Genomic DNA, 12,022 nt, shown 5'->3' with positions numbered 1-12,022 from the left:
AAGGAGAAAATTGTTTGTCGCCGCAGCTCCTTCCCTGTTTTTTCTTCTTTTTTTTTTTTTTTTTTTTTTTTGTCCACTTGACATTTGAAATGTTCAGGTATACAGACAGGTCTGTTTTCCCCAAACATCAAATGAATGTCATTTCCCATGATTTCACTCTTGGCAATGGTATTGCAATTTTGTATTGTGCAACTGATGATGTTATGTTACCTGCACAACATGTTCATCTCAGAAGAGACCTTGACTTCATGTCTGCTTCTGTTTACTACTTACATAACATTCAGAAACGCATTGAATGTAACACACATACATGTATTCTGCCTTTCTTACTCTCAGACAGTGTCTACAGCCAGTGAACTGCGGAAACCAATTTACTGGATTGTGGCAGCCAAGGCCATCGACTACGAACAAATGTTACTCATGATGACCGGCGTTAAATGGGACATTAGGGAGATAATGTCACAGCACAATGTATATGTGGATGTCCTGTTAAAGGTAACGTTTCATAAGAAGTGCATAGGTGACTATTGATCTAACCTGTGATGTGTTATACTTGACATTTTAGCGGTTGATGAATAGGCACACAAGCAGTGGATGGATACAAGATTTTTGGATCTTAAATGATGCCAATCAGATTATTACAGCAGCATTAACTAATATTTTTAACGGACATTCATCTAATGTGGTGGTGAGAATAAGTCAAAATAAGTTGCGGTTCGGTAAACCAAAACAATGAGATGAAGGGCGTTAAAGCACTCTTTAAAGTTTTGGGGAGCTACAGAGTCGGAAATAATTTGCTGCATGTTCATCTATACAGACATCTTCTTTCACATTACATGTAGTGATTTGATCCTTTGGTAATATGAAATATTGATCAGTGAAGCTTTAAAGAGTCCCAACTTTGTCACATTACACATGATGAAGTTTTCAAGACCAATGTTAATTAGTCACAGTGCTGCATATTTAGTCCTTATTTGTGCTGCATTAAGCATCAGTTCAAAGGCAGCTTTTTCTCACGTTTCATAGAGATAATATGCAAACATCTCCCCATTTAGATTGTTGCGTCATTTATGCCACTAAGATACTCTGTCAGTTGAATATAAATGATGATACCAAGACTACTGGTATCACTATTAAAAACCTTTTTCTGTTCTAGTGTATTTTACATTCAAGAAAAGTTCAGGAATTGGCCCCATATTAATTCTTTTATCCTAAACAAATACTAGGTGACCACTGCATTCTCTCACTGTCATGCAATATCCACACTACCCAAAAGTAGAACACACAAAAGGCAGCTGTAATAGATTTGCTTTTATGTTCCAGGGATTTTCCTCACATAGTGTTTTGTTTCACTTGTGAAATGCAATCTGAGTTATCCTTTTAACATCTTGGTCATTTACATAAACTATTAGCCTTTATTCCAATTAAAGTCAAGAAACCTTAAGTTCCTTGTCATTCCTCATGTGTTTAAATTCATTCAAGGACCTTTAAAATCAGTTATTTTTGGAGTAGGTGAATAATTTAGTACATTGGTGAGCTGTTGAGAGTTGAATGCAGATTTCCACTGAAGTTTCAGCGTTGTTAAAGATTTTTAAACTCATCAGTCCCTGGAGTATTTTTCGAACTGGAAGTTTTCCGATAAATGTTCGTCCTTATGCATGCTGGCTACTTATCCCATAATAAATTTTGCATGGGATGGCAGGACACACGGCACTAGTTTTCTCGCATCTGACATTCAGAGACAGAAAGGTCGCTTTCTGTCTCTGTCTCACAGGGTTCGCTGTGGTGTGAAATCCTAAACGGAGCAGCACCAAACCAAGACAAATCCCCATATATGCATCAGCATGACTAAGAAATCTGGTGATTAGATCACAAGTTAAATCACAGATGTTGTTGAAATCCCCGGAAAAAAAAAATACATAAACATAAATAAGTATGCAAGCATCAGTTCACAATTGAAAGTTATATGCTTATAATAAATGGCTCTGAATGCCCCATAGATTTTTGTCTGGCTCTGGCAGCTCTGTAGTTAAGCTTAAATAAAATAGTTTATGAGCTCAATTGCCTGATGGGAAAATTTCTGTCTCACTGGCCAGGTTTAAATGCCGTACCGTGTCGAAATGGTCCAGCTGATGGACTGACATGGTGCATATTACAACTAACATGTACTTTTCCCCATCAAGCGCTAATAGTCTTCTCTGCCAACTTGTCAGACAACCATAATACATATGGATTGTGTTCTGTGCACTGATTGGAACGAGTGTGCTACGTTTTGTTGTACTGCACACAGGAAAATATTTTATTCATGAATTCAGGTTGATCACTAACATTGAACAATGGCATTGATTTGCATATAAAGTGGTAAGGAAATGCAGCAGCCTCAGAATTACTTCATTGACAAAATGCTTAAATAAGAAACTATTGTGAGACTGTTTGTGAATGAATAACATTACATTCTTGGGTGCAAAATTAATGGGAATGTATGCCTTAAAATTCAGGTTCGTTTTCATCAGATATGATGCAGTCTGAATTCAAGTCATCAGGAGAATATGTTTTACTAATATACACTGGAAAATAACAAGCTTCACTTGGGACACATCCATCACATTTATAAACAGTCCTTATGGGCTGCAATTTTTCCCTGTAATACAGCGGCATATCATAATTGCATACTTTCATCCATAATTAAACACTTCAGATACAGCAATGAGTTAAAGGTCACCACTAGTATGTATTACAAGTGCCTATAGGCCGACTATGAACATACTGTAACAGGTTGCATGCACGTCAAAAAGTTAACAAATGAGTGCAGTTGGGGTGTTCCCAAACCAGAGTACGGTATTTAGCAGCACACAATGATTTGTTTGTAACACCTGATTTGTGGCTTGGTGGATTAATTCTTCCTGCCCTTGTCTTTTCATTACATTTGGACATTTTGTCTCCATCAGTCCAGACTGCAAAATCATTAAACCCAGACATGCTGTAGGCTGCTTACTCCAGGGGGAAAAAAAAATCTTTCATTGATCTGATTCACTTATACCACTATTTAGAGTATGCACTGTATGTCAAATGACCAAAGTATTTATAAAAAGAGTATGATACAAACCGCTAATGCAGTTCACTGTTCACGGACTGTAAATAATTGGGTTGTACAATTCACAGCATCAGGTCGTTGTATAACACCGTTCGCTTCTACAAGTTAAGACTGGGGCAACTGGTGTTGGCCCTCATCCAAGAACATAGAGTAGCTGAGAGAGAATCAGAGGAAGAATACTGTTGTTCATGGAGACTTTAATTTTGTTTGTCTTCCAGTTGGGAACCAAAGTTGTATAGGTCCTATTTCCTGTTTAGACCTGTTTTTGGCTGTAGCCGTGTAAGGAAGTGTTCATAAATCCATTCTATAGCGCTTGTAGGTTTTGTATTTGTCAAATGTACCTTAAATTGGGGCTGTGTCTAAATATACAAGTTTAATTTATCTTTATCTAAATATCAGCAATGAATCTGACTATATAAAAGAAATCCACTTGTTGAACCTAATATATTTCAACAGGTGGATTTGCATTATGGTACGTCTATGCATAGCGTACCTGCAGCATGCTTGAGCGTGAAACAGAGTCTTAGTATTTATGTCCATCATTGTGTCAGGAGGTGCATTCAACAAGTGGCAGTTTGTGTTTTCTGACCGTCTATAATACTGTTGAAATGTAATAATTTCAACAGTATTATATGTTTTATAATACTCAAGTTAACTCTTGAATGTGTGCACCTGTGCTTTCTCCTCCATCTACTCAGGAGTTTGAGCAATTTAACAAGCGCCTGGGGGATGTTTCCAGACATGTGCGCATCCCATTGCCTGTGTCCAACGTCCTGTGGGAGCACTGCATCCGTCTGGCCAACAGGACTCTTGTTGAGGGGTAAGGAAGTCATAAAACACCTTCCACCTTCAGTGTCAAGGGAATGTGTTCAGCATGGTTTCATTCTGGTGAAGTTGTGGCCAGAGCTTTTTTTAAAGCACATACTATGAATTATTGTTCAACCTTAAGCAGAAAAACTTCTTATTGCTCATAATGTTTTCCCCCTTCATTTTCCATATCTAAAAGTGACTCAAAAAATCTTTGTGAGACAGAGCTACAATTGTACACCTTACAAAATTGTCCATTTAGATGAAAATAAGAATTGAAGTTGGCTTTGGTAAGGTTTCATGTTTGCAAACACAATATCCATTCAATACTTGATGAAAAGGTAATTCTCTGTATTACCTACAGAGAAGAGTATATTGACTTTTCACACTGTTATGAGCAAACTACAGCTTGTTAGCAAAAGTCACATGGACTCACAAGCCACTCAGTTATTGGATGGAGTCTTTATAACCTGTCAAGAGAATTTAGGAGGATGTTGAGGCAGCAGAAGCTGAGACAAGTCTTATTGCAGGTCCTGTCACTTTACTTTAGCATGATGGACCTCTCTGTAGACTTTGTGTATTTCTGTTTATTCCGGTTAAGAGCACTTAAAGCCTGAGAGCACAAGTCCAAGCTCCAGTTTGCCCTTGGTTGATTTTGAAGGAAGATCCATCGCTTAACATACGCATAGTGTACAAGGTTGAGTCTGGCTGTTGTCATCTACCCAAACAAATTAAATGTACTGTAAACATCAACGGTATGAATGCAATTTTACTGTATTTCTGCCCAAATATGTTTTAATTGGTATTATGTGGAAATTGAATGTGTTGAATAGCAGTTCCTACCTGGTTAAATGCATTTTTTCATAAATATAGAATTTTTTTTTTTTTTTTTTTTTTTTTAAATCCGCATTTTTAAAGCAATGGATGCAACAATTATTTTTAGTTTGTCAGTATGGTAAAAGCCTCTGTCAGCAGAAAGGTTTTTTGTATCTCAACAGCTATTCAAGGCTTTTCAGGTTGATACTGTATTATTCTGCACTGAAAGGAGGGAGGACATTTGCATAAATTTGATCAATTATTCAAAACAGTAATGTAGCCAACCTAAATGCAATGCAGATCTGTACAATAGGTTACAGGTTACAGCCATAAATAGTGTCCCTAAGCTTGTGTCATGTACAGATACCAAACAACACATGTGAGTTATTGCATCCTAGTGATTTGAGGTTCCCCAGTCTCATCTATCACATCTTTACAGGAAAGCCTACAGAGATACTTACCCATGAGAAAAGTACCTTTTTTTCTTCTCTTTACATCTTTCTTTATTTTTGCTCCGTGTTGTTATCCCACAGATCGAACATCTGCACTTCATAAATTAAAAAAGAAAAATTCTTTCCAAAGCATGTTGTCAAGCACTGTGAAGAACAACGGAAATTAAATACAGTACATAAGAAACCTGCAGACTCAGTTGCCTGGTTCCTTTGGAGTCATCTCTCAAGAAAACCACTCTAAATTCCTGCTGTCCTATTCATGCTGGCAACCCTCTCAACAAATCCCCTGTAGTTCATTTCACCACTTTCTCCCTTGAAAGCCAGAGAGATGGGCTTTTATTAGTAACAGAATGTCAGTGTGTGTGTTTATTTTTTCTCGGCACATGTATCCCCACTGTCTTTACTCAGAATCTGTGATCCCTTCTGAACAGCCAGACCAGGCGCACAGCAACACAGTGGCTGGATGGTGATGAAGCGAGAAGCTGACAGTTTGTCATTAGTTTAAACACATTTTATTGGGAACAAGAAATTGGCTGATATTGACATCCTGGGCTGCTAATTTGCACATGTCACGGTGAAAGTATTGGTGGGGTTGTAATGGCAGGCACAGAAAATGGTTTCAGTTAAAAACAAATGCTTGTTAAAAGGTTTAGAGCTTCACAAGTGTTTTAAGAATAAGGCAGAACATTGGACATTAAGCATAGGTGATGGCTTGCCCTCAGCCACTGCGAAAACGGAACATTTGCCTCCCTACACATTTGCTGAGCACTCCTCTTCCCTTTGCTTAAGAGAACTTTTGAACCCTTTCTAATAAAAAAATTGATCATTACAGCTGCAATGCTTGGCAAATTTAAGCTGTTGTTGCAGACAGCCGCTTCGCTTAGTCTGTTAATTCGTTTCACTGTCCAACGGTCGTCTCCCCTTTACAGACTCGACAAAATGGCTCTGTTAGCATTCTGAGCCGAAGCTCAAATACTCGGCACCAAACTCTGGCCGACCTGACAAGCAAGAGAGAAAAAGAGAAAACGAGGTTGACAGAGAGAGGTGATGAATAAGAGAGAGGGAGGGTGAAACACAAAATGGAAACTGGAGGGAGAAAAGCTGAAGTGTGAGGCAGAGAGTTTACAGACCTGTTTGTGTAGTGTGTTAATGTACTGGGGATGTCACAGACACTGACCTGCCAGTGGACAACAACCTCTGCTGCCAGACACATTAAACACACGCGCACGCACGCACACACACATTGGAATGCATGTACTCTGGCCCACACATGTTAAACTGAAACGACACAGAAAGCTGTGTGGATTAACCTGACTTAATATTGAATAAAGGACATTTACATACACACATAAGGAATCCTGCATATCTTTACAGTACAGCTACTTTGCAGTTACAGTTCTTTAAATGGATAATTCAACAGCTGTTAGTTAAAATGGTCAGTTTGATACTTAAACCTTCGATTTTAATTAGATATCACTCTGTTATAATCGACATACACATGACACACTTTTCCAAATATCCCCAAAACAAGTCAAAAAGAAAAGAAAAAACATATATTCAGTATAACATGGAACATAGAAATGCAGGGACAAAAAATACAAAATAAAATAAAACAAACTATAAATAGCGTGTAAGGCAAACAAGGTGTTATGCATAAAATTGATGCATGACAGGTTAAAAGCACAGACTAATAGACTGCTCTGTCTATGCTATAATACGGACTTCAAAGGAAGTCGCAACATTCAGATTTAATTATTGTATGTATTACTCATTATACAAAAAGTACATTTACTAAAATAGTAAGTATATTCACATACCTCCTCTCTTTCCATTTCCATTAATACTCTAATGGATTCTGAGTGTCTCACATCATCTGGTAACCACACATTTTTCTGTTTACTTTGCTGCCAGGTTTTGACAGAATTTTTGGTATATCATTCCATGCATTTATTCTACTTACACTTAAACTTTAAGCTCAAAAGCATCATGCAGACGATTTTGGATGCATAAAAATTTCACAGTGGAATACCGTAGGGGTGTATCACGAAGACAAGAATTTAAACCACTGCAACACGAGTTTCTCCTTCATATACAGAATTATTATATTCAGGATAATTCCTGGGGGTAATACCTGTAATTCATTTAACATCACATTATTAAATTGAATATCATTGTTCAGTTAACTTAAACTGAGTAAAAGTAGTCTTGTCTTAGATTAAAGATAAATGTGTATTGGACATTTTCACCTTGAATTTAGATAAGAATAGGCAGTCAATGAGGTAATGCACTGCAGTCAGAATTAATCCAAGTCTGGAGACTGGCCAACTTTGTAGAGATATGAGATGCAGAGTGGTTGAGAATGGTGAGATTTGGCTGGCTAGCCAGGTCAGAGCATTCGAGGGTGGAGAATGATGTACAGTGTGAAAAATTTCACTTAGGCCACACAAATATGACCAACACCTGTGACGACTGTGATGAATCGAAATGAAAAATTCCACTGAATTGACTGGCTTTCCAGTCACTGCTTACCTATTCCTGAACACCTCGGGCAGTGCTAAGCGCCTCTTTTCCCCTTACTGTATTGTCCTCTTCTGCAGCTATGCTAATGTGAAGAAATGTAGCAATGAGGGCCGGGCGCTGATGCAGCTGGACTTCCAACAGTTCCTCATGAAGCTGGAGAAGCTGACCGACCTGCGACCAATCCCCGATAAAGAGTTTGTTGAGACCTACATCAAGGCTTATTACCTGACGGAGAACGACATGGAGCAGTTCATCAAGAATCACAGGGTGAGACAGTGAAACAGGCTGGTAGAGGGAGGATTGCTGAGAGGCTGCATATCTGCTGTTCTGACTGACTATATGTTTCTGTGCAGGAGTACTCCATGAAGCAGCTGGCCAACTTGGTGAACGTTTGCCTTGGCTCACATATAAACAAGAAGGCTCGTCAGAAACTTCTGGCAGCCATCGATGACATTGACAGACCCAAGAGGTAGGCCGAGGCACAGACCAGACCCTAAACGTATCAACCAGCCCATAGGGATGGACACTCCAACAGAGGAACTCCCACGGTGGAGCCAAGTGCCGAATGTCTTGATGTTTTGTTTAAAGCATACATACCAATGTTTAGGTGTGTTCAACAAGCTGTACAGTACTTACAGTAGTGGAGCTACTGTATTCAGCAATTTAAAGTTCAAATGTTCGCTGGATGCTAACTATCTGTTAATCCGCAGTCTTTATACATCAAAAAACACAAACTGTTACTTGTTGAATGCACCTCATGACACAATGATGGACATAAATACTAAAACTTATTTTTCACGCTCAAGCATGCTGCAGTTACTCTATGCATAGACGTACCATAATGCATGCTCGCACCATTTCATTTACGAAAAACATGCTGCTTCTGAAGTTTTTCTGCAAACTGTCTGCAGCCATAACATTTAAGACCACTTCAGTGACCATAAGGAATGGATTTTGAGTTTGTTTTCCAGATAAACTTCTACATATACAGGATCAACCATTGCAAATGTAGGTGTGGCGTGAACATGTCGCTGTTTTAAGGCATTCCATCTGTTTTCACCAAATGTGCTCAATTTCTGACACAGCTCCTACCTTAAGATTAAAGAAAACAATGAGTGAATATTTCTGAGTTGCTAAATTTGGTAGTCGCGTAATGTTGTGTAGCTTTGTGGTAAAAATTGTCCTTGAAAAGATTTTAATGGTTATACCCCTGTACTATCTGAATGTGTTCCCTGTTGGAGATACAGTACAGTAAATGTGGGTTAATGTTCACTTTAATCATTTATTATAAGTTATTCCAGCCCATGTGTTTGCTGTATATTAGTTCACTTCAGGGGATTTGTTGTGCTTGACTGGATCCTCCCATTTGTTTTTTGTTTTGTCCATGAATTATATAAATCTAATATAATGATGATTCTAAAAATAATATAAATTGCTGTAGCAATGTGAGCCTAACATACTTAGATTTTATCTGCATCAGCTGCATTTGTTTGTTTGCCATCTGTCATATCTGAGGAGGAAATTATTTTATAGTCCTGGGTTGAGTTTTTGGAAGTCTTTGTGAAAGATCTCATCCTGGACTTAAGTCTCCGGCCTTCTTTCTGAGCAGTGAAATGTTGGCTAATTTTTTATCCATTGTGTTGATTTGTGCACTCAGGCACTAATTATGTAATTTCTCATGAGTTAGTGGTTGAACTCTGAGCCCAACTACCAGAGCTTTCCCTCAAGGCTTTAAGGCAACCCCCCCCCGGGGCATCTCCATTCGTTTAACCTGACCAGACCTGCCGAGGGGGCAGATTGATTCATGTCAAAAGGAAAAACAAAAACAAAAACAAAAAAAAAGAAATGGTTTTTGATTACAGCTTCAAATATATTTTGTGTGCAACTATTCCAAGAAGAATACTGAAAATGTGAATGTTTGAACAATGTCTGTATTTATTTCTTGCTTTGTGTCTTGTTTGGGTTTTTATATGATAATCGCTGGAAGTTTGTTGTCATTTATCACCTCTCGGTATCTTCTAACTTATCAACTGAAGCAAATACAAATATTTAAACATTGTCAAAATTACATTAGGGGTCAAGTGCACAATAGTGAAAATCAGTAATCAGTGTTAGAATTGTAGGTTGAACCAAGATGATTCTAACATAATAAACACACTAACAATGGACACTTTGTTTTTTATTCTTACTCATTTTATCCTTGTGCTGACATGAATAAACTGCATAATCTATAATTCATACCCAGCCTTTAAAATCTCTGTACTACAGTAGTTTTCGTGGAGTCTGTCATTTGCCATTCATCGGAATATACATTGGGAGTGTTCCTCACAATGGCAGCACCACTGTCCATCCTAATGGGGCTTTACTCAGCCAGGAGCAGGACGCTGTCAGACTAATTAATGTGGCTTCCTGTGTAGTTGCAAGCCCTCAGCCTTCCTTTTTAGGAGGAGCCTGCTGATCAGGTTTAACAGACAGAAATATGAAGGACTCATTATAACTTTGAAGACTCAGCTGTTTTTATTAAACAATAGTTTCTAACTGTAAATGTTTCTTGTTATTAAGTGTCAGTAGGTTTTGATATAAAAGACACCGTTGGTTTAATTTGAATGAAACTAAAGTGAGGATGAAGTCTAATATGTAAGCCCTCACGCACCTGTGAAGCATGGTAACAAATCAGATATTGACATGCCGTTTCTATGTAATAGTTAACTGTTTTTCATTTTACTGCAGATGTGTAAAAGGGAAATACATTAGAGGTGAAGAGCTCCTTCCAATGGACAGCCCACACCCTCGCTCAGGATCCTTTTGCCAACACATTAAAACAAAGGGTGACCCTGATTTCTTACAACTTATTTCAAAGACCTCTTTTTATGTCTTGTCCAACTGCCATTAACCTTATTATTAAAGTGAAATCTCCTTTTGCCATTAATAATGCATTTTAAAAACCATGTTAAAAAGAGGTGAATGCCTGAATTGTTTTGTTTTGAGGCGTTTTTCGGCTGACTTGTTCAGCCAGATGATCAAAGGTTGACTGATGCTGCGTTCAGGTTTCGCTCATTGCTGCTGCTGTTGATGCAGCTATCAGCACCATGCATGTCCCCACAAGCATCCACATGTGAGCTTTATTCCTTCATGGTTCAACATCGAGGGGTATGCAGTATTGACTCCCCCTTGCCTTTGCTGGCTTTAAATAAAGCCTCCAGGGTGGGACACATAACAGAAACGATTAAAAAAAAAAATTACAATGACTGTATATTAATGTTCATTCCAATTAATATTTTGTTGGACTACAAGTATCCTTGATTGCATGTTGACAGATTGACCTCCATTGTCTATTTTTTTACAGTTTGTGCTTTCAGACCTAAGCAGTATTCAACCATTAAACCCTTGTGCACCACCTTTTCTTGCAGAGCTTTCCTCACCCTCCTTCCCTCAAACACTCTTGATTCATGACCCTCCTGACACCACTGTTGTTCCCACTGTCAACACATTCGGGTGCCCAGCTGGATCACAGCCCTCCTGTCTACTGTGATGCTGTGGCCCAGTTACCCTTTCAGATAAAAGACCAGGCGCTCAAATTTCGTGAGCCAAGTACATGGAAATCACTATCACTGACCTACATGGCCTCTGTTGCCTCACTGTCTGCTAATATGCATACACACAGCCTTCATTCATGTCTATTCATACATATTTAACTGAGAACAATTGCTGGCAGAGACTATTAATACTGTGTACTTTGCATGATGATTGATAAGAATAGGTTTGACAGTGCGGGGGGGGGGGGGCGTAAATGTGGCAACTTGAGGAGAATTCTGATGAGCTGGTCATACGTGAAAGAGGAAGTTGTTACTTGAATAGGGGATGGCCGGATGAAGTGCAAACAACATTTAGATACAAAAATATTTTTAAAAAATAGGTCTGTAGTTTAAAAAAAATTCAGGGTTTTCTCAGGCATGAGACAGCCATTGATTATCAAAGCTCTTTGAAACCTTGAGCTTTGATGCTGATTAAAAATTTCCTGAGCTTACTATTGTAAGACTCTATTAATAACAAGGTTGACCGGATCTTTTTTTTTTTAATGACTTAATGAAGGAGAAATTGCTTTTTTCCGCCTGTTCCACTGAGAGCTCAGTTGCTTTCCATCCCTGGTCTGTCCACAGTGGTTTTCCAGATACTTTGGCGGATTAGACTTTTTACCAGGTTGAAAATGGGAGGTATGCTAAGAATTTGCAGAGGTCATCAGACTCCATTTACACAAAAGGATTAAAGCTGGAACTTGTCCTGACATATCAGGTGCAACAAAACTAACAAAGGAGGTCAAGCATGGTGCATG

General features: G+C 38.5%; 1 protein-coding gene across 4 annotated transcripts in view; it reads left to right on the top strand.

Moving 5' to 3' along the window:
• The window catches only part of vps50 (VPS50 EARP/GARPII complex subunit), a 97,517-nt gene extending 87,986 nt beyond the window's left edge, over positions 1–9,531 (top strand). For 3 of the 4 annotated variants that reach the window (XM_040122249.1, XM_040122250.1, XM_040122247.1), the window contains 4 exons: positions 337–495; positions 3,793–3,914; positions 7,767–7,956; positions 8,043–9,531. In XM_040122249.1, the coding sequence (XP_039978183.1) occupies positions 337–495; positions 3,793–3,914; positions 7,767–7,956; positions 8,043–8,162 (591 nt within the window). In that variant the 3' untranslated portion in view covers positions 8,163–9,531. The remainder of the gene's footprint in view (positions 1–336; positions 496–3,792; positions 3,915–7,766; positions 7,957–8,042) is intronic. The other variant, XM_040122248.1, reaches the window with a different exon arrangement.
• The last annotated feature ends 2,491 nt before the right edge of the window (positions 9,532–12,022 follow it).

This window comes from Xiphias gladius, chromosome 24, assembly GCF_016859285.1.
Source record: "Xiphias gladius isolate SHS-SW01 ecotype Sanya breed wild chromosome 24, ASM1685928v1, whole genome shotgun sequence".
In the NCBI taxonomy this organism is placed as follows: domain Eukaryota; kingdom Metazoa; phylum Chordata; class Actinopteri; order Istiophoriformes; family Xiphiidae; genus Xiphias; species Xiphias gladius.
This window is presented reverse-complemented; position numbering and strand designations above follow the sequence as displayed.